Below are 24,703 nucleotides of genomic sequence, written 5' to 3'. Positions count from 1 at the left end.
TTAGATGTTAGCCCGTTTCTGCAATATTTTAATGATACCATTCCACAGTACACAGTGAGCGTATTCCGAATCTCACCGGTGAGCAATCCGATGGCATCACGGTGTTCCGAATTCCACCGATGACGTCATTGATGCTCCACCGGTGTCGCACCGGTGTCATCAACTTGCAAGGTGGTGGCAGTCTCCATCAGCCGCCATCAGTGAATCTGATTGGTTCTTGTATAGGGCGGGAATTAGCAGACGAATGACATCGTGCACTGTTGTGTCATGGCGGTGTGTTCTGCTTTAGTTCTGCTGTATTGTTTGTAATGAGCACAACGTAAAAACAATATGTTAATGGCTTATGAGCGAACATGTCAACGGACCAGTTATTACTACCGGTTCAAGAAATAAGTTATTTATGATCTCTTTTCTTTGAACGAGATGGCAGTACGGAAATTTCGCAAAATTTTGCTAGCGTAGCACAGATAACCACTTACACAGTCGCCATGACAGCATGGATTCTTCCAGCAGTTTTGTTCCTTATTTTCGTTGCAACGTGACGTCATTGATGCCACCGGACCGGTGAGATTCGGAATACGCTGAGTCTGTCACTAGTACAGACGTGGGCATCAGTAATACATGTCGAACAGAGGCGAACGGAATGTTGTGATCTCCCGCCCTCCACACCCCTAGCTGTTTACGTGGGGAACCTGTCCGACCGGTTGAGGTACAGCGGTGGATTTCACTAAAAAAATCGCTCTCTGAGGAAGCTGCTGAAGTAAAGAAGTCGAAAAATATTATTTCCACAAAGAATGGGAAAATGAATTCTGAAGGGGAAAGCGTTAGGTGCTTATTATGCTACAAAATTTTACTAGCACGTTCAGCGACATTATGAAAAGACTCATTTTAATACCTAGAACAATTATTTTATTTTATTGTTTATAATAATAGGAATAATAATACTGGTGGTGGTGGTGGTGGTGGTGGGTAGTAAGTAGTAGTAACGTAATAATATCGTCGGTTTACAAACAAAACACATTAAGTAAAAATATTACGTCCGACAAACCTGAATCCTCAAAATATTATTAATTTGAATAAGTTATTCTTTTTAATTGTATTTTATTTTCCAATTCTAACTTTATACATATGCAGTATGTAAAATACATATTTCTTTTTCTCAAAAGTAATATTTCTGACTTAATGTACTTTGCTTGTAAAGCGACGTTATACTCATAATGCGCTTCCTTTTCGGGGTGAAACGATAAATGAATTGACAGACGAGAGATGGGTAATTGATTTGGCTTTCCTGTGAGACATATCCTGCACTCTTACCGATTTCAACATTTCTCTTCAAGCAAAAGCTAAAAATATCGTACACATGTACGATGAATTAAAGCTGTTTGTGTCACAACTGCGTCTATTTCTGATGCAGTTAAATCAGAGAGAATTTTATCATTTTCCTTCTTTAAAATCGCTTAATCTATCACCCGATGTTAACATTAGCCACTTCTATCAAATATTGCAAAATGTAATAAGTGAATTCACCGACAAAAGATTCAGTGATTTTAATAAATTAGAGAATGAATTTCTGTAATTTTTAATGCATTCTCCGTTAATGATCAATGTGTAAGATTAGACCTTCAGTTAGAAGTTCTTCGACTGAAAAATGACACGTTCACCAAGTGCAAGTGCACAAATATGGCCGGTTTAGATATATATATATATATATATATATATATAAACTTTGCAAAGTAAAATATTCACATCTTCGGAGTTTTGTTATGAAAATTGCTTCTATGTTTGGCTCAACCTTTATTTGTGAACAGTTTTTTTCTCAGTTGGCCATTGTAAAATCCAAATGAAGATAACGCATTTCAGACGAAAATTTATTCCATCAGCTCACAATTGCAATGTATGGCATAACTCCAAATTTTGAAACATTTGCTGATTTACGTGATGAAGAAGGATAAATGAAACCTTTCTTTTAAGGGCATGAGTCAATTGACGTAAATTGACAAAAACAACAAAGAACTTCAGTAAGAAGTTTAGAAAATAGCATAATTGTTGTTTTTTCTGTTTCTTAGTAATGTGCTTGATATTTTGTTAAGAATCTATTTTTTCTTAGTTCCTTAATTTTATTTTCAAATGATGCAAATCAGTGACTGATGCCCTTTCAAAATAAATAGGTTCAGATTATGGCATTACATTTTAACTGTTGCAGAATTGTACTTTTTATGTCATTTTATAAGGTTTTTACAGTAATTGTTTAAATATTAGAAATACAGTTATGTTTCAGCTTTCTGTAAAATAGTTTGTACTTGTTTTGGAAAATTTGCTTTCTTTCATTGTCATTATTCGTAAAAATAACTTTTGCAGAAAACTGTATTTTCTTGTCCTGCTTAATTACTTAACGTTTCGTGTTTCAATACTTCACGCTATCCACCGCTGAGTATTACGTTAACAGGTGATGCGTGTTGCAGCAATCAGAGTAGTACGGCGCATCTCTTTAAATGCCCACGTCTGCACTAGTATAACGTTCAAAGCTATCCGACCCTACTAATCGACAGTTATCCACAATTTGTTAGTGTAAGCCTAGATCATATATACCCCAGATAAGTTGGCTATGGATGAATATATAATAGGTTGCGAAACTGCGGTCAGTACCATCTCATGGAAGGGGGTTCAAATAAGATGATCAGCGCCCAACGTCGTGGTCGGTGAACATTAGAACTACGTGTTAGGTAGATTACCCAGAGTTCTCTATTTATCCGTTCGTTCGAGACGAACAGACGATGCTAGAGAAGACAAGATGGGAGCCAGAAACTTGCTAATGAGTGGACATAAAGTGATAATAATTGTGTGTATAAGCGGTGTATGTTAAACAGTGATGTTTATGGACGTTGTAAAATAGTGTTGTTAAATGTATTGTAAAGTAATAGTAATACAATAAATTGAACTAAGTAGTTTTTGCAGACTTTTCCATTGCGCCGTACACTAAATACCCAAAGAATACAATCCCATTATCTAACCATTTGCTTTATTTTCTGTCTCTAGTTATATTTTAATTGGGTAGTGTAAAATAGATCGTCTCTTTTATCTTCCTGTTGGCTCCGGTAAGAATTTTCAGTGGAAGATGCTGTGAAAAATAAAAATGTAAATGTTTCATTTTAAATTGGTTTAGTTGAGAATATCGATGAGGGTGGGAGGGAAGGAACATTTTCTGCATAGTTTAACATTTTCGTCACCAGGTGCGCTGCTAAATGCATGAAGTAATTAGTTTTTCTTTTCGCTACTTGGTGCGTTGCTAGATGTAATAGGTTCTCCTCCGTCCAACAGATGGCAGCAAGGTCCGTTTCTGCATTAGCGCAGCCACCGGCGTAGCTCTGTTGGCTAAGGCGCTTTAAGGCGCTTGCCTGCTGCTGCGGAGTTACGTTCGGGCGCGGGTTCGATTCCCGCTTGGGCTGATTACCTGGTTGGGTTTTTTCCGAGGTTTTCCCCAACCATAAAGCAAATGTCAGGTACTCTATGGCGAATCCTCGGCCTCATCTCGCCAAATATCATCTCGCTATCACCAATCCCATCGACGCTAAATAACCTTGTTGATACAGCGTCGTTAAATAACCAAGTAAAATAAAAAAAATAAAAATCTACATTAGCGCCTCTAGTATGTGTTACGGGAAGCTCAGTAAGTTTCGCATCCAACGAGTTAGAAAGAGAAGACTATAGAGTGGCCATGTTGTCCTGTACAGCGCTCTTTGCGGTGCCACCGCGAAACACGGCAGATCTGAACTAAGCGCCCACTTTTGTAAAAATTCGTCTGCTTAAAATGTTGTATAACTGAGGTAAGAACTACAAAAAAACGAAGAAAAAACATGCCTGTTGTGTGTGCTGCATATAAGTGCAATGTCAAAAGGAAAAAGACAACTGATATATCATATTTCATGTAAATTTTATGAAGTTAAGACCATAGTTTTGTTAATTAGCAGCATTTTTTCATGCATAAATGTGTAACAACTCCCGGCATAAACAAAATAAATGGTTCACTGGTAATGTACTCAAAACTAAATACGGATAAAACCACTACAATTCCGTTTCAGACCCAGTAAAAAACAAATAGCAATACAATATTAAAATTGTATTTCGACACCGGCATCCTTTATTTCTGCTCCTTCTGTCCTTACTGCTTATACAAGAAGACGATGAGCTGTAGCTTATAAGAAGTAGGCCTATTTCGAAGACAAACGATTAATCAAATAAATTGTTCACTAGTAATAAAGTTAAACTAAATACGGATAAAACCGCTACAATTCCGTTTCAAACCCAGTAATAGCAATCAAATATTAAAATTGTATTTCGACACTCGCATCCAAAATAACGCAAAACTCTGTGGTAGGTCGTATTGTTGTTAGTATTTTGACTGAAGGGACATGAAAGAACATAATTGAGCACCCACGTGCAATAATGGGGTAAGTATGAATATATTTCGTAATTACTTACCCCATTATTGTACGTGGGTGCTCAATTATACACCAGTAATATTATCTGTGGTGCCACAGACCTTGAAAGGCTCAGACAGACCAGCCGGCTGTTGGCCTCACGTTCACATTTCGATAATAATTATACTCTACTGTAACAGAAAAAAAAAACTGAAAGCGTGTGTGGTCATGTTTTACCCACGTTACAAGCTTGGAGGTAAAGGTTGTTTACCACAGTTAGGGCCTACTTTCATTCCGTATCTTATGGTATTATAAATCGTTTTGCAACGTGTAAAGACTGGGAAAACGATTTAATAAAATCATCCGAATCATACTCGTTCATTTTATAGGCAATCTTGCAGGTCGCATTTAAAAGAACCTAGGAATATTAACATTTTCTTCAGTATATTTGCTAGGACTTCTTGTCATACAAATGACAATTTTGCTTAGGTTATTCTTTTAAGCATTCCTTCTAGGAATAGCTCAAGTGTTTTAAATTTAGCGTACGTAAGTTTAGATTAAGTTCCCAGCACGTATTTGACGAAATATTAGGTTTTTCCACTTCAGTTTAACTGATTTATGCAAACGAAATTTGGTAGCTGACGATTCTATAATGTCCCTTATTGCCACGCCCACTTTGTTTTGGGCGCATAAGTTCATGGCGGATGGTCGTTCAATTTTCTTCAAACATGGCGGCGCAATAACCACTCTAAATCTTTCTCTTTCTAACTCGTTGTTCGCATCCTATTATATATTCATCCATGGAGCGTATTCCGAATCTCACCGGTGAGCAATCCGATGGCATCACGGTGTTCCGAATTCCACCGATGACGTCATTGATGCTCCACCGGTGTCGCACAGGTGTCGCACCGGTGCCATCAACTTGCAGAGGTGGTGGCAGTCTCCATCAGCCGCCATCAGTGAATCTGATTGGTTCTTGTATAGGGCGGGAATTAGCAGACGAATAACATCGTGCACTGTTGTGTCATGGCGGTGTGTTCTGCTTTAGTTCTGCTGTATTGTTTGTAATGAGCACAACGTAAAAACAATATGTTAATGGCTTATGAGCGAACATGTCAACGGACCAGTTATTACTACCGGTTCAAGAAATAAATTGTTTATGCTCTCTTTTCTTTGAACGAGATGGGAGTACGAAAATTTTGCAAAATTTTGCTAGCGTAGCACAGACAACAACTTGTACAGTCGCCATGACAGCCATCGATCCTTCCAGCAGTTTTGTTCCTTATTTCGCTCCAACGTGACGTCATTGATGCCACCGGACCGGTGAGATTCGGAATACGCTGATGGGTCGGCCTTATAGGCTTTGACGTTAACAACTCTTGTCAGGTTTACTACGCTGCCATCTAGTTATTGCATAAGGAGTCACGTCATAACTCCCATTTGAATTGCATTAGCGACTGTACTGCCATCTCATGTTCGTTTACGGCGGACGAGTGGCGATCCTGGCGGTTGTTCTCTTCAAAGTGCAAGCGATTTTAACATAGCGATAATCTATCTGTTCATATATGATCTAGAGTGTAAGTGTTGTAGTTATTACCAACGAGTTAGAAAGAGAATATAGAGCAGCCATTGCGCCGCCATATTTGAAGAAAACTGAACGACTGTCCGCTATTAGCTTAAGCGCCCAAAACAGAAAATTATATGTCGGATAACTTTGAACATCTGAGTACACTGACGCTCAAAGATATCTGACTTACGATTTTATGATCGTGTAAGCGAACTTTCCAAACACGGGATAAGTCAGAACCAAAGATATAAAAATTTGACAAACTTTGAAAAAGTTCCGCTCGTTCTCAATTGGTAGTACCCTTATTGGGAATTTTAAAAATGTCAGAGAAAATGATTATGTAGATTAAGCATGAATTACTCTCTTAATTGGAAATGTCAGCAGTTTCCAGCTAAACCCAGTGTTGCTTTACAATCAAGTGAGTGGTATGAAAAATTGAATTCTATAATGCGGGTATATTTATGTGCGATTGGCCACACTATTATCTTCGCCATCTATTCATACAAGTAATAACTACAGAATCCACACTTAAAGAAACAAAATATCTATCACTATCGATTAGTAGGGTCAAATATCTTTCAACATCAGTGTACACCAGTGAGCTCTATACTAAACTAAAGGCACCACCTCAATGCTCTTTCCTGTCTAAAAACGTGACCGTAGACGCCATATTGAAGAGAGTTTTTGTTTTTTAAATTCGTTAACTTTTGGATACAGTATCGAAATCTTAGGTGATCTCCCGACTGTTCCTAATTACTTATTACTTATTGCTGAGAGGTAGCTCTTTTTTTTAGTAGGTTATTTTACGACGCTTTATCAACATCTAGGTTATTTAGCGTCTGAATGAGATGAAGGTGATAATGCCGGTGAAATGAGTCCGGGGTCCAACACCGAAAGTTACCCAGTATTTGCTCATATTGGGTTGAGGGAAAACCCCGGAAAAAACCTCAACCAGGTAACTTTCCCCGACCGAGAATCGAACCCGGGCCACCTGGTTTCGCGGCTAGACGTGCTAACCGTTACTCCACAGGTGTGGACAGAGGTAGTTCATTTATGATGCTGCACTCCCGTCATAACCAGGATGAACAGCGTGAAAACAAATTTGACAGATAATTATGAGAAGAGGAACAAAGGTGTACGATGTCTTGTGTAGTACTGAGGGTTATAAGTTCCTAGTTTTGATACATACACATTTTGGTGGGAATGTGCCTGTTTATAAAATGTTTCAGCGAATCTCCTAATGAAAACTGGGATACTTTCCACTTTTAGATCTTGATGTATCTCTTCGTTTCTTGTGTACCACCCGCTGTTATGAATTACACGTAATACTTTATTTTGTACAACTCGAATGGGATCTAATTTTGTCTTAGGTGCGTATCCCCATACTGTAGAACCATACAAAAGCACTGATCTAATCAGCAATTTATAAATTGTCACTTTTTTAGATGTTGACAATGTACGTGTTTTTAAAAAGTGATACAGTTGTACCATTCTTGCTATTGTTTTTGCTCGTGTATTTGCAATGTTGGTATGCCATAACAGACGACTATCCATTTGGATTCCAAGATACTTAACAGAATCCTGAAATTCAAGGGCAGTACCATACAGTGTGAGTTTAGTTTGTGGTACACTTCGAGTTCTACTGAAGACTATGACTTGACTCTTCATTGTATTTACAGTTAAGCGCCAATGTTGGAACCATTCTTCTATAAGGTGGACATGCCGTTGAAGTCGACCAATGGCTAGATCGGCATTACGATGTGTAGTGTATGCTAGTGTATCATCTGCATATAAGGCTAACCTGGTGACGTCAGTTTCTGGAAGATCTGAAGTATATGCACAATATAAGTAAGGGCCCAGTACTGAGCCTTGCGGAACTTCTCCTTGAATTTTCTTTTGTCTTAATAAACAGCCGTCTTCCTTAACACAGAAACGTCTGTTCCGAAGAAAATCAGCAATTATATGAATCAGTGCATCAGGAACCTCTGATTGGATTAATTTATAAATTATACCAGTATACCACACAGAGTCAAATGCACTTTTGACATCGAGAAATATTGCTACGGTAGTAGCTCTATTGTTGAAACCGATAGTTGTTTGTTCAACAAGACGCAGCAGTTGATGTGTTGTAGAGAGACCTTGTTGATATGCAGCCTGATAGGGTGGAATAAGGTTTGGTGCACTTTGTAGAAGTCTGGTCATAAGAATTCGTTCAAATACTTTGCCAAGGGCATTAATCAAACTTATTGGTCTGCTTTTTGCTGGAACCTGTGGATTTTTCTTTTGTTTGGGAATGGCAATAATATATGCAAGTTTCCAAGCATCTGGAAAATATCGATGAGCTATACACTGATTGAAAAGCTTGGTAATATACATAAGTGCCTTTCTAGGTAAGTTTTTAAGTTCCATGTTGTTAATTTCATCAGGACCTGGTGCCTTTTTAGGTTTAAGGCGTTTAATAATGGTTTTGACTTCTGACGGGCTCGTTAAACAAATGTACTGGGATACGGGACGTAGTAGGAATGTGCTAACAGTTTCCTCGACATGGCGATAATGTTCAACTAAGCTGTCACATTCATCAGCAGTTTTAAATTGGTTCTCAAAACAGTCGGCTATCAGTTCAGCTTTTTCACAAGACTTATAAACTGGGCCATCTTTGCCATGTAAAGGTTGATTTTTAGAGTAGGAGTCATGTTCGGTTAACCGTTTGGTGATTGTCCAAATTTTATTTGACTGTCCTGCATCAGCAACATCTTTTTCAAATTTCGAAACATTGATTTCTAGTGCCATTTTGTGCACTCTATTTTTCATAATGTTATATACGTTTTTGTCAATTTGTGATCTAGTTTTTTGCCAGCGCTTACGAGCTCTCTGTTTAGCCATTCTTAGTAGACGTAAATTCGAGTTTTGATGGAGATAACTTTGTATTGGTTCTTTCTCTAGTGAAGCATATTTTGCTGCTTTCAAAGTATTTTCAAAGACTTTAATTCCTGCATCAATGCTTCTTTTGTTGTAATCAATGGATTAGCAGAAATTGATTGTGAAATATATCCCCGATATGACGACCAATCCATGCTGCTTAAGAAAGCTTGAGGAAATAGCGTCTCAGGAGTTGTTCTTTCAATGATTAAAACAACAGGGTTATGATCAGAGGACAATTCTTGTACAGTGTCTATAAACAGGGGTACAGTATTACATCTGAAAAGAAATCCATCAAGTACATCTGGTTTATGATTTGCATTGTGAGGGTAGAAAGTAGGTTTGTTAGGAGCTAAGATTTGATAGCCGTACTTGTCAGCATGTTTTGAGAGTATGCGACCTCTGGTTGTTGTTACGCGTGAATTCCACTCAATGTTCTTAGCGTTGAAGTCACCGCCAATTATAAAATTATTTGATATACAAGATATTGCATCAAGTTCTGAAACTAAGAAAGGCTTATTTGGAGAGCAATACATCGATCCAATTAAAATGGTTTCGTTATTGTACTGAATTTCAATTAAAGTTATAGATATGTGTGTAAGCTGGGGTGATTGTATTCTGTAGTGTCTAATACAATTTTTAATTAAGATAGCTGTTCCACCAAAAGGACCATTACTTCCATCAGAGCGATACACTGTATAATTTTTAACGCTGAGTCTCTTATTAGGTGTTAATTGAGTTTCTGTGATTAAAACACATCTATATCATGCTGATGTAAAAAGTCGTCAAGTACATTTTTATCCCTAGTCACTCCATTGGCATTCCAGGTCACTATTTTTAGTGGCTTGTGTAACTTTTGCCTGGGTTTATTTTGTTCCATTTCCAAACAAACTAGCAACACCATCAATGAACTCTGATATTTTATTAAAAATATCATTTTGTTGCTTCACTTGCAAGAAGGTTTGATGTAAACATCTTAAATAATAGCTGATATTGAATGTTTTTAAAAAGTTCCACCATTCTCTCAATTCATGAAAAAATTGACTAAAAGATGAACTGTCAGCAAATTGACCTGGTGCCTGTCGAGTATTATTATCGATATTTACCTTTCGGAATCCTTTAATAACCTGTTGAGTGACAGGAAGTGGAGGAAAAGACTGAGCAGAAAGATCTGGCTGCTTCTTATGGGTAGGATTCCTGGTTTTCACTCCATTTACGTAAGCTTGGTATTTTGGACACTGTCTAAAATTAGCAGGATGATCCCCTTGGCAATTTGCACATTTTGCAGGAATAGAAGTAGGTTTTTGACAAGAATATGATTCATGGTTCTCACCACATTTAACACATCGTGGTTGGATGTGGCATGAATGAGTCTTGTGGCCAAACCCTTGACACTTGTAACATCGAATCGCCCCTTGCCGGGAGATGTAATCTTCAATTTCCACTCTAAGATGGCAAATCCTGCGTAACTGACGAATATCGTGTTTGTCTTGTAATTGATTTGTCAGAACCCAAATTGGCATAGGCAACCATGTAATTAAGCCTGTGTTTTCATCTTGGACTTTTTTCTTAATTGTCGAACTGACTCAATAGGATAATTTAAACTCCGAAGTTCAGTTAGGATTTCTTCAGACGAGGATTCATTTGGAAGTCCTTTTAGAACTTTCAATACTTTAGAAATGTTATAAGGAAAGGTATAGAAATTATATTTTTGCAGAATCAAATAATCTTGTAATTTCTCAAAATTATCTTTTGTTGAAACATACAGTTTCAGACCGACAGGACTAAACTTCCCTTCTGCTAATATTTGAAGTGAGTTCTTCAAAGTTTGTTGCAACTTAAAGTAATCAACTTTACTTGTTACTACAATAGGGGGTGGTGGCTTATGTTTCCGACTTCCATTTTGGGAATTTGCAGATTTTTCTTCAGTGGTGGAAAAATCCATTTGTGATGTAGGTTGTTGACTCATAGAATTATCTATTTCAATTTCTGGATCTTCTAATAGTGGTTGGAAAACATTGTTAGTTTTCACTGGAACTGTAGTACCCATTTTCTTATACAAACGAGCAGCTGAAGTTCGGGGAAGAACTCCCTTCATTTTATTATGTACTGACTTGAATTTAAATTCATGTATGTCGGTCTCTCTAGCTAATGACATTTTTCCGACTTTACGCCGTGTTCCAGAAGAGTGAACTTCATCAATATGCGAAGAAATGGCATTCTTTTCCAGTTGTGGATTTATAGCAGCATCATAGATGTCTGAATGAACCTGAGCAGTAGTCATAATTTCACTGAAATCACTCGAATTTTCATTAGAAGTCATATTGAATAAACAACACAATGGGTGAGTCTACAGACGGCCCAAAAACGAAGAGAATGTAACTCAAATAAATATAATAATTGTAATTAACACACAAAAATTAAGAACTTGCTTTCAGCACAAATTTTAAATAATCTGAACACTAGTGAAAGTTAAACACAATGTGAGCACTGTACGCAACAAGACGCAGCTTCTAACTGACTAGCACTGCTCTCCACCGCGTACCACAGCCAACTATAAAGAGGGTATTGCTCTCGCTTTGTAACTAATGTGTTTCAAAGAGTCTTTCGTGAGGTTGATGTTACACATGCGCAGTAATCAATAAAAATACCGTTAGTGTAAGATAGCATTCACTGCATGAGAGACAAGAACAACACTATGTTAGAATGAGATAGCAATACCCCCGGCGCTCAGCATTCGCGTCACGCTTTTAAAGCATTGAGTAGTGCCTCCAGTTTACAGTAGTATAGAGCACACTGGGGTACACTGATTTTCAAATGTATCCGACCTATGATTTTATGATCGTGTAAGGGAACCTTCTAGCCACGGGATAAGTCAGAATAAAAGATACGAAAAATTGAAAATTTTGAAACAGTTCCGCTAGTACTCAATAGGTGACACCATCATTGGGAGCCGTTAAAAACACTTGCGTCTAGAGCCCAACCACAGTCTACTATATACAGTCGCGAAGCTTGAGGTGATTTTTTGGCAAATCTCGCGATAAAGCGCTCCAAGCGGTTAGCAACTAGAAACAATAGACTGTCCACTGTCGACTTTGGATTTAGAGTCGACTGTATCGTATTTCCATCGAGTGCTAGGTCGTTACGTATTTCGCATTGATGCTTGTGAAAAAAAATCCTAACATCTATTATTTTACTTCTAGATGCAAAAAGTGGTTAATAAACAGCAGGAGGGAAGATCTAATGACAAAGAATGAAGCATATCTTTATAATAATATAAAGTTTTGCTCTCTTCATTTCGAAAACACACAATTTATCAATGAAAACAAAAATAAATTAATCTGGAATGCCGTTCGAACTTTAATTGATGTTTCAAATAAACCTGTTCTGTTATTACCTGCAGCTGAGAAACAAAAGCTTTGCATTAATTTTACGTCTGTATCAGCTGATTCCTTGAATAATTGTACATTTTCAGACAACTCAGGCCTACTTTTTTTTTCAAGGGATATGTTTTTAATTATAGCTGTTAATTTTGTTGCTATTTTTATTTGTTAATTTACTAGAGACGTAGAAAAAGTAAGTCTGTTAAAATAAAATTTATTGATCACGTTTTATTTCCAATTCTGGTGTGATTATTATTGCTTAACCTCATCCCACTTTGTTAACTACGTAAGCCTACACTACAAGTACCGGTACACGTAAGTTACTCCTATTAATTCATATTTCCATTATTATTGTTATTATATTGTGACAGCAACGTGAGATTCGAACTCACGACCCGCAGAAGGAAGTGCAAGGTCGGCCGGCGTGGAGGTTGCGGCGCGCATCTGCTTCCTGTGGCATGTGCTATGGGGAGTGGAGTGGGGAAAGAGCGACTGCGGCAGAGAGGAGAGATATCCGGATGATTCGAGAGTGGAATCTTTCGCGAACTCTCCAGAAACTATATTTCGGTTATAAAAGAGAAGACGCAAGTGAACGTCAGTCAGTCAGTCAGTCAGTAAGGCAGTGTTGTTAAAGTCAGCGGAGAGCAAGCCAGACAGTCTTATGTAGCAGTGAAGCCAGCTTCGAGACCAGAGTGCGACTTGAGTTGTGTCCGTAACTGTGGAGCCTGAAGCCCGGAGTTCGAGTGCAGTGGACCACAGTTGGGGGACCTGAGTTCGAAGTGCAGCGGATCGTCTCTGAAGGTCTGTGGTTCGAGATTCTGTGAACGCGAGTGACTGAGCTAGAAGAACTAGCCAAGACAAACGAGCTGTGAACTGAGAACTGACAGTTTTGTGTTGTAAATAGTGCTTTGTGAATTTTAGTTAAGATTAACAGTTCATTGTTGTTCGTAATAGTCCAAGTAAATTGTCATTGTCGTTTGTGGAGTGCAATAACGAACGCTGTGTTGCTGTGCGGAGAGCAAATCCCATTGTTGACCGGAGTGAAATTAAATTGTAGAGAGTGATAATTATTTTTGAGATAATAAAATTACATTGTTGTTCAGTATAAAAATTTACAATATTATTGTTGTAAAGGGAAATGGAAATTAATATTTATTGGTTTCATAGTTCATTATCGCTATAATCTTGAATGAGTGAAGCGATTATAGTAAATTTCAGTTCGTTTTGCACAAACAAAAATAATATTAACCTATTTCTTGCAGGTATCTTCGAGTTTAATGCGGAATTTAATATACTTCATTAAAATAATAAATGAACTTTATCCATTTAATATTTCAATAATGGAAGGAAGGTGTTAATTTTTCCAAAAGAACCCGACAACGAAATTGTAACCTGTATTTTGTCGTCTGCTAGGAGAGATCTCTGATGATTAGACGATAGTAGCGAACCTAGTGATGGGCAACTACCCATGTTTGCATTTTTCCTACATATTGAGCTTCGCGACTGTATGTAGTTGACTGTGGCCCAACCATCAAAAGCTTCCACTTGAGTAAGTAGTTAGAATTTCACTCACCAGGTGGCAGTGGTGTTACAGTTTTCGTATTAATAGAATCTTTTGTCGCTAGATGGCGGCAACAGTAAAGCCGAAAATAGTGACTTGTGTTTTTGTTCAAGTTAAAAGTTATTGTATTCGTGTTAAAATGAGGTTTCCGTGCGTACCAGCTGGACAAATGCAATCACTACCATACCTTTTCAACATTTCACACTGCGCTTCAGTCATTATTATTAACACAAACTCTTCTTGTTTAAGTAACGGATGATTCGGAGAATTTGTATCCTGAGGCTTGTCAAATAAGACACAAGAATTTTCCTGATCCTGCCTCTACACTTATTGCATCATTCTGATGCCTGATGGATTTTGAATTCAGTTTGTATGAAGCTTCAATGTTATACAGATCCTTTCTAGTGAGGAGATGCTGTCTCTCTAGATTAGTACCACTTATCGAGGAACGGACTTCATCCAGAATTACATTAAATGGTACCTGAGAAGCTATCTTTGCTGCGAATTGATCCCTCTCTGATGTAGTGAGTGTCAAATGGCCTGAATCATTTTTATGACCTACATGGGTTTTAATGAAGGCAACAGTGCACTTTCCGTCATCATTTTAAACTAGTTTAATACTAGCAGGGCAAGTGGCATTACTTTTGTTCGTGCCCTGTATTTTTAGATGTTTGATGCCCTTTCCTTTAGATATGTAATAGCCTGATCTGTGACATGATAAATATTCATGGGTACACCCTTTCAAATTTGAATAACTTTTAACTTTAGTATGCTTGGAAAATGACTCCTTTTCAATATTACACTTCCATTTATCATACTGGTCCCTATTTTGAAATTCTACAGTCTCTCTATCAACTGTAGTAGAATGTACTGTATGCAAATGATTACATAATTCTTCTGTTGATCCACAAGTAAAATTACATAAAGGGCACTTCTTACTTTCATGAAGAGCTGAGTTAGAGGGCAATCCATGAATTTTCCGCTCATGAAATGTAGCATGATATTTTTGAATAAACATTTTGTCACAATAAGAACATTTAAACTTGTATTTACTCAAGTCAGTTTGTCTCAGTTTAGGAGCAATTTCGTCTACTGTCCCAGGATGAGATCTATTTACATTCTTCCTGAGGTTATTATAATAATCATACTCCCTGTCGCACAGCTTGCAAACAAATTTTTTCCCCATTGTTTAACTGTTAACACCTCATTTTAACACGAATACAATAACTTTTAACTTGAACAAAAACACAAGTCACATTTTCGGCTTTACTGTTGCCGCCATCTAGCGACAAAAGATTCTATTAATACGAAAACTGTAACACCACTGCCACCTGGTGAGTGAAATTCTAACTACTTACTCAAGTGGAAGCTTTTGATGGTTGGGCTCTAGACGCAAGTGTTAAAAAGTGCCAGGGAAAATGATCATGTAGATTAAGCATCAATTATTCTTCTAGTAGACATTATCAGCTGTTTCCACCAAAAATTATTCTTTTAATAGACGATATAAGCTGTTTCCACCCATACTCAGTGTACACTGACGTTCAAAAACCTCTGATCCTACTAATCGATAGTGATCGATAATTTGTGTAAATGTGGATTCTTTAGCTATTGCTTCTATGAATAGATTGCGAAGATAATAGTCACTGTTGCCAATTTTAGATAAATATTCTCGTTGGTTCTGACTTATCCCGCTGTTGAAAAGTTCGCTTGGACGATCATAAAAAATCGTAGGTCGGTCAGTGTACACTGTCATTCAAAGATACCTGACCCCACTAATCGATAATGTTCGATAACTTGTTCGTATAATTGACGCTTCTTTAGTCATTACTTCTATGAATAGATGGCGAAGTTAACAGTGTCGCGAATAGTACATAAATATACCCCCATTACAAAATTCAAAATTATATCCCCTCCCGTGATTGTGAAAAAAACATTAGATTTAGACGATAATGTAAGTTTTGGGAATCATTTATACTTATTCTACATCAACATTCTCCCAAATACTTTTTACCCGTTTCAATAATAGGGTCACCTATTGAGAACTAGCAGAAGTATTTCAAAGTTTGTCAATTTGTTATATCTTTGGTTCTGACTTTTCCCGTGGTTAAAAAGTTCGCTTACACGATCAAGAAATTGGAATTCAATTACCTTTGAACGTCAGTGTACAAGAACTTCAGAGCACAATATCACATTACACAGCTGACATTCGGGTTAGCCCATCTTCCAGAGGCTAAATACTATCACTGACAACAGATGGCACCATATAACTCAATTTGTTTCATTTTTAGGGTTAACACGTTCTTGCACACATCCAGCCATTTTTTCTCTCTACAATTATACGAAAACAATTTTATATAGTCCTATTCTGTTCGACAGAGAGCTGCCGAGTAGCAGTGGCCACGGACTGGGACAAAACGTCCAGAAAGGCCCCGAAGTGCACTCAGCCTCCTACTAATAATTATTCAGTACGGAGTCTGTACCGGGAAAAAATGTGATCGGAGCGTGATGCTGACCATGGACAAATAAATAGAGGTGCTCACTACACCGCCTTGTTCTATTGCTGAAGTCAAGAAAGCATGGGGGATGTACCTGTATGCCCTTCAAGGCGTATATAGGGGACACCTTTCCTTGTTGAATAGGCTGTGAGGAACATCGTTTCAAAATGAGTTTTCTTCATCCTCGTATGTTTTTTTTAATGGAAAATCCGGTCTGCTCCGACCAACACTTCCTTTGTCCACCACTGTGGAGTAACGGTAAGGATGCCTGAACGTGAAACGATCGGGCTCGGGTTCAAATCCTGTTTGAGACAAGTTACCTGTTTGGGGATTTTTACGAGATTCCCCCCCCCCCAAACCACTTAAGCAGAATTGCTCGGTAGCTTTCAGCTTTGGATCTCGGAGTCATTTTGCCTTCATTAATTTTAACTTCATCTATCATCTATCAGTTTCGACGCTCCTTACACCATGCGAGGTGGCATTCGACATTTGTCTGTGTGATGTGTGGATATGGGCAACTGCTCGGCCATGGGAACCAAGTTCACGCACCTCGCGCCGAACAGTCATGGTGCTTGAAGATTGTGATGCAGTTCGGAATTCCTGTGTCATGGTGGCAGTGGATGATTGACGATTACGCTGTACGACTCTCTTCAACATACGACGGTCTCTGGAAGTCATGGGTGGTCGGCATACATGCTTTTGAGTTGTACACATCCCTTCACATTTATACTTCAGTATAACATCACTAGCAGTGGACCTAGGGATGCTTAGGGAGTGGAAATCTCACGCACAGACTTCTTACACAAGTACCACCTAACCACCTGACCACGTTGAAAGTCCGTGAGTTCCTCAGACCGTCCCATTCTGCTGTCTCGCGCTGTCTGCGGACTACTGTGTCGTCTTTTGCGGAGTGTCCGGATACTTTTGATCACATAGTGTAAATAATTATATATTTACTTCAATGGCATCAACTTTAAATGAAATAATTTCAATATATTACTAAAGTAAATTAATATTTTTTCTTGTGTTCTGGTATATACTTTCGTGAAGAAACATTATACACATTCTAATGTTCCCTATATTTTACATTACCTGAAATAATTTTGATTGTAATTGTGAGCTTTGTTCGACCAACGCGTTGTGGAGATCCTCCATCTTTCGCTAATATTGTGAATGCCATGTGCTTGTAGTTGGGACGAAGACTCTTGTTGAGTGTCAGAACTCCAGTGGTGCGGTTCACCGTGACCACATCGTGTATTGTCAACATGCTGTAATACACTTCTGAGTTATAGTGCTGAGTGTCATTGTCCACGGCTCTCACTGTTAGGAATTCAGTCTTCACAGGGGTTAAGATGTCCAGTTCAACCCTGAAAAAACAAGATACTGTTTTAGTAGCAGTAGTTTTCAAGTGCAGAAATCATTCACTCTCGAAATTAATCATAGGCGAGAAATGACTGACAAATTCTCACTGAAGCCGTCCGTCAAATACAGCGCCACATTCACTTACTTAACCCCAACAATGTAAACTGCGCCACTCTCTTCAACTTAACCCCGCCAATATAAAATGTGCCACTCTCATTTACTTAACCCCAACAATGCAAACTTCGCCACTCTCACCTACTTAACCCCACCAATGTAAACTGCGCCACTCTCTTCTACTTAACCCCGCCAATATAAAATGTGCCACTCTCATCTATTTAACACCACCAATGTAAACTGCGCCACTCTCACTTACTTAACCCCACCAATGTAAACTGCGCCACTCTCACTTACTTAACCCCACCAATGTAAACTGCGCCACCATCATCTACTTAACCCCACCAATGTAAACTGCACCACTCTCACCTACTTAACCCCACCAATGTAAACTGCGCCACTCTCACTTTCTTAACCTCACCAATGTAAACTGCGCCACTCTCACCTACTTAACGCCACCAATGTAAACTGCGCCACACTCAACTACTTAACCCCACCAATGTAAACTGCGCCACTCTCACTTACTTAACCCCACCAATGTAAACTGCGCCACTCTCACCTACTTAACCCCACAAATGTAAATTGCGCCACTCTCACCTACTTAACCCCACCAATGTAAACTGCGCCACATTCACCTACTTAACCCCAACAATGTAAACTGCGCCACTCTCACTTAACCCCACCAATGTAAACTGCGCCACTCTCACCTACTTAATCCCACCAATGTAAACTGCGATACTCTCACTTAACCCCATCAATGTAAACTGCGCCACTCTCACCTACTTAACCCCACCAATGTAAACTGCGCCACTCTCACTTACTTAACCCCACCAATGTAAACTGCGCCACTCTCACTTTCTTAACCTCACCAATGTAAACTGCGCCACTCTCACCTACTTAACGCCACCAATGTAAACTGCGCCACTCTCACTTACTTAACCCCATCAATGTAAACTGCGCCACTCTCACCTACTTAAGCCCACCAATGTAACCTGCGCCACTTTCACCTACTTAATCCCACCAATGTAAACTGCGCCACCCTCATCTACTTAACCCCACCAATGTAAACTGCGCCACTCTCACCTACTTAACCCCACCCATGTAAACTGCGCCACTCTCACCTACTTAACCCCACCAATGTAAACTGCGCCACTCTCACCTACTTAACCCCACCCATGTAAACTGCGCCACCATCATCTACTTAACCCCACCAATGTAAACTGCGCCACTCTCACCTACTTAACCCCACCAATGTAAACTGCGCCACTCTCATCTACTTAACCTCACCAATGTAAACTGCGCCACTCTCACCTACTTAACCCCACCAATCTAAATTGCGCCACTCTCACCTGCTTAACCCCACCAATGTAAACTGCGCCACTCTCACTTACTTAACCCCATCAATGTAAATTGCGCCACTCTCATCTACTTTACCCCACCAATGCAAGCTGCGCCACTCTCACCTACTTAACCTCACCAATGTAAACTGCGCCATTCTCACCTACTTAATCCCACCAATGTAAACTGCGCCACTCTCTCCTACTTAACCTCACCAATGTAAACTGCGCCATTCTCACCTACTTAACCCCACCAATGTAAACTGCGCCACTCTCACCTACTTAACCTCACCAATGTAAACTGCGCCACTCTCACCTACTTAACCCCACCAATGTAAACTGCGCCACTCTCACCTACTTAACCTCACCAATGTAAACTGCGCCACTCTCACCTATTTAACGCCACCAATGTAAACTGAGCCATTCTCACCTACTTAACCCCACCAATGTAAACTGCATTACCGACGCATGTAAATGCCACAGAGATGTGTAAACTGTGTCCTTTATACAGGTACCCGTTTAGATTACGCTATCATTTTCCTTCCCACTTCAACAGATTTATAATTGGCTACGAAATTACATAGGTGTGGTTAAAATGTTAAGCCAAGTAACCTGTTACATTATTTTAAAGTGATCATTCCTCTAACTTCATTTTTTTCCCCTAAGTATATTTTCTTATGACTTCTTGTTAAACTCAAAACGAGACATTTCATTATTTAGACTATGTCATTGATTTCTCCACCAGTATGTAATATATATATATATATATATATATATATATATATATATATATTACATACATATATATATATATATATATATATATATATATGAGCCGTTCAGAGCAGAAGTGGTGTGAGTCAAAATTGGGTGATGAGGTTTAAAGTAAAAATTCTGTACAATACAGCGCAAAGTAGCAATTAGACAGATAGATAGATAGATAGATAGATAGATAGATAGATAGATAGATAGATAGATAGATAGATAGATAGATAGATAGATAGATAGATAGATAGATAGATAGATAGATAGATAGATAGATAGATAGATAGATAGATAGATAGATTTATTCGTTCCATAATATTCTTACATTTGCTTAATAGCATAGAATAAAGAACATGTCCAATTCTTACGTTTAAATAAAAATGCAATACATATAAAATGCAAATATGAAATATGTACAGAATTAATACCTTAATAACAATAATATTTTATACAATGTAATATGTTTACCTTTTAATAGTATTATAATATTTACACAGTACTGTGAAATGTCAAGAATTCATCTACAGAATAGGAAGTGTGAGATATTAAGTAATTTTTTAGTTTTACCTTAAGTAATGCAGGGTTTTGGCTATGATTCTTAATGTCTTCAGGAAGACTATTGAACATTTTTATCTCCATGTAACGTACTCCTCTTTGAAAGCATGATAAATTTGATGATGGCGTATGAAAATCATTCCTTCTGCGGGTATTTACACTATGTATGGCTGAGTTAGTTGGAACATTTTCTTTATTACATAAGAGGAAATTTATTGTAGAGTATATGTATTGATTTGTTAAGGTTAGAATCTCTAATTTTTTTAAAAATAATCTACATGATACTCTTGCCTTTGCTCCAACTATTATTCTAATGGCTCTTTTTGTAATAAGAATATATTTTTACTATCTACAGAATTTTCCCAAAATGTTATTCCGTAGGACATAATGGAATGAAAATTGGCAAAATATATTGTCTTTAAGATACTGTTGTTTAGAAATTGTTGTAACGACCTAATTGCGAAGCATGCTGAGCTACGTTTGGGGGTTATTTCTTTGATATGAGTTTTCAAATTAATTTTATTATTAATATGCAAGCCAAGAAATTTGGTTGTTGATGTTTATAGTAGAGGTATATTGTTGATAGTTGTGTCCAATGTTTCAGAGATTAAATTTGAAGTGGCTTTAAATTGAATTATGTTAATTTTATTAATGTTTAATGTTAGTTTATTGGTTGTAAACCAGTCATAAATTTTAAGGAGAATTGTTTCTGTTTTATATTTGAATGTGGCAAAGTTCTTGTCTGTAATTATAATACTTGTGTCATCTGCAAATAGTATAGGATAACCTATTCCTTTTATTATGGGACCAAGGTCATTTATAAAAATTAGAAAAAGAAGAGGCCTTAATATAGATCCTTGTGGGACCCCTATATGAACATTTCCCCATGTTGAAGTAGATTTAAAGGAGTTAATAAATGCGTTGATTTCCACTTTTGTTTTCTGTTTAGGAGATATGACTCAAATCACTGATATGCTATGCCTTTAATACCATAGTATTCTAATTTTTTTAGTGGAATTTTATGGTTAATACAATCAAAAACTTTGGAGAGATCACAGAATATCCCTCCTACTTGTAATTTTTTATTAATAGCTTCCAGAATTTTATCAGTTAAATTAAACTTCGCTTGCTCAGTTGATTTATTCTTTCTGAATCCAAATTGTTCCGGAATGAGAATGTTGTATCTATCAAGTTGATGATATAATCTCTTATATATAACTTTTTCGAAGACCTTTGAGAAGACTGGTAGAAGGGATATGGGTCTATAGTTTTCGGGCGAGGTTCTGTCCCCTTTCTTGAATAAAGGAATAACAACTGAATATTTCAGTCGCTCTGGAAATACACCATTAAACATTGAAAAGTTACATAATTAAGACAGGGGCTGGCTATTATTTGTGAACTGGCTTTTAATATTTTACCAGTAATTTCATCATATCCCGAGGAATTTTTAGACTTTAATTGCTTTAGAATTGTAATTATTTCTCGTGAATTTGTTGGAAAAATTTGAATATTTGGGAAAGTTACAGGAATAGATATTTTCAAACAATCGATGACATTATTATTATTATTATTATTATTATTATTATTATTATTATTATTATTATTCTGTGGGATATTTAGGTTATCAGTTATTGAGAGAAAATTATTGTTGAATATGTTCGCAACTTCTGTTGCATCTGATGTTTTTCTATTATCTGTTACAAGAGTGTAACCTTGTTCTTTACTTGTACACTTTCCACTTTCTTTCTTTATTATGTTCCAAGTTGTTTTGATTTTATTATTCGAGTTTATAATAATTCCGTTATAGTAAAGTTCTTTGGCTTTTAAGATTACTTTGTGTAATATTTTAGAGTACTTTTTAAAGTGAGCTATTAATTTGGGGTCATTACTATAGAGAGATCTCTTAGTTTTACAAGAGATTTTTATGCCTTGTGTAATCCAATTGTTTTTAGATGTTTGAGAATTTTTGTACTTTACAGGAAAACTGGATTCAAAGATATTTAAGAATGTATTATGAAACACATTGAATTTACTATTCATATCACCATTATCATATAATTGATACTGATTAATATGTTCTTCGTGCTATTCACTGACTACTAATAGTTTAAATAAATTGAATATTAATTGCTACTTTGCGCTGTATTTTACAGAATGTTTACTTTAACCCTCATTACCCATTTTTGACTTACACCACTTCTGCTCTCAACGGCTCATATATATATATATATATATATATATATATATATATACTGATGACTAAAAGGCGATACCTCGTATCTGTAAATTTGCAGGCGATTCAAACAAATGTTTTAAAAATTAATTTTTCCCAAACTAGACAACATTTTTATAGATGTTTCTGCTTTGCAAGTTCTTCTATTCGAGAACAAAATATTAGGTAGTTAACTGTCCACTTTTGTGACGATAATAAAAATGTAGTTGAATTAAATAGCAATTTTTGTAGATGCTAAGTATCACTTCTCGGCCATCGATAATCATAGATACTTAATTATGGGCCTTAAGTTCTACATATATAAATATTTTGTTTCTATTTTTTTTTTAAATTGAAGGAGTGGATGACTATTTTGCTGACAACTTCATGGCTGAAAAACCCGAAAATGATAACGTCACTAAATTCCGTGACTGTTTTCGGCAAGTACGTATATCTCTTCATCGAAATTACGGGCAAACGAAGATTCGATTGAATAAAAGGAACAGCTAATGCAAATAGTCATTTCACACCAAGTTTCACCCTGCCTGTTTCCACATTTTCCCATCTCAAATGTCTGCATAAAATAAGAAGAGCAGCAGAAGGAAGCAACAAGTAAGCACATCGAAGTGGAGAAATCAATATATAGGCTAATAATGGAATGTTCCGTACACGACCAATTGTTGTGCGGTTTGCTAGACGTTCAAGTCGCGATCTATGGCTAAGCCGTTTCCGAGAAGAGGCTAAAAATAACAAAGAAGGATTCGGCCTTCCAACTCAAACAATTTGTCAGCAATTCCATTCTGGTTTGGTCACAGCTTCGGATCATCTTACGCCGTTCATGAAAAATCTGTTCAACAAGACAAAACTTACAGCCAGAGAAAAAGGTTACAAATTCACTTGGGTTAAAGACTGCAAAATTTTTATTAGGAAAAATGAAAATTCCCAAGTGAATAGAGTGTTTAATTACTATGATCTTGAAAAATTGTAATTGTTAGGCAATTACACCTCTTGATTATTTTCATTGTATTGTTTATACTTAACTGTCATCATCGATAACAACAATAACAACCTATATAACAATGTAGATAATTATCAAGTGTAACCCGACAAAAATATTTAATGACATACTTAACTTTGATAATTATATTGCTTACTGTAAACATCTTAATTTAAAACTGATTCATTTAAACATTCGTAGTATAAAAAAGAATTTCTCTGAATTTTGTGCCTTCTTACAACACTTTTCTTTCAATTTTGACATAATAGTACTTACTGAAACTTGGCTTCGTTATGATATAGGTTTTGACATACCAAATTATAATAAGTTTATTAAACCTTGTAAGTACAATAAATGTGATGGCATTGTAGTGTATTTTAGAAATGATATTGAAGTTTCAGCTTCAGATATTGAAATTTTAAATTCAAATTGCATACATCTTAAATTTAATTTCAACAATACTATTATTGAGTTAACGACAATATATAGATCCCCCAATTTAAACAAAGCTGAATTTATAAATGATGTGGAAAGCTTTCTAATAAACAAGAAAAATGTTAATAACCACATTATAATTGGAGATATTAACATTCAAATTCTAGATGACTCTATGGATGACTTAGGGCATAGATATATGAATATCATATATGAATTTGGTTTTTACCAGTTATTAAAATCCGTAACTACTGTAGACCACAGTCGAAAAACTGTCTGGATCATATTTTCTTTAAAACCAATAACAAACTACTTGAATTTATACCAAGTGTTTATCATAGCAATATTACTGACCATTACACTTCCAGTGCTTTAATTACATTTATTAATAAAGTAGATTTTGAAGACTCTGAGACTTATAAATATAACAGTAATATCAATTATGATGACCTATTGTTAGATATAAGTAATGAAACATGAGATATTGTAATGAGTTGTAATGATCCCGATAATGGTATCGAAATTTTTTATCAAATTTTAAATACGAATATTATAAAGCACACAAATAAAACTACTCAAAAAG

The 24,703-nt window shown here is 36.8% G+C and overlaps 1 protein-coding gene across 1 annotated transcript in view; it reads right to left on the bottom strand.

Annotated features, from left to right (window-relative positions):
• Window positions 1-24,703, bottom strand: part of LOC138708216 (uncharacterized) — a 429,355-nt gene that overhangs the window by 122,919 nt on the left and 281,733 nt on the right. Inside the window, exon 5 of the mRNA XM_069838546.1 lies at window positions 17,436-17,710. Within this exon, the coding sequence (XP_069694647.1) occupies window positions 17,436-17,710 (275 nt within the window). The remainder of the gene's footprint in view (window positions 1-17,435; window positions 17,711-24,703) is intronic.

The sequence above is a fragment of the Periplaneta americana genome, chromosome 10, assembly GCF_040183065.1.
Source record: "Periplaneta americana isolate PAMFEO1 chromosome 10, P.americana_PAMFEO1_priV1, whole genome shotgun sequence".
Classification (NCBI taxonomy): Eukaryota; Metazoa; Arthropoda; class Insecta; order Blattodea; family Blattidae; genus Periplaneta; species Periplaneta americana.
Note: the sequence above shows the minus strand (reverse complement) of the source record. Positions and strands in the feature narration are given on the sequence as shown.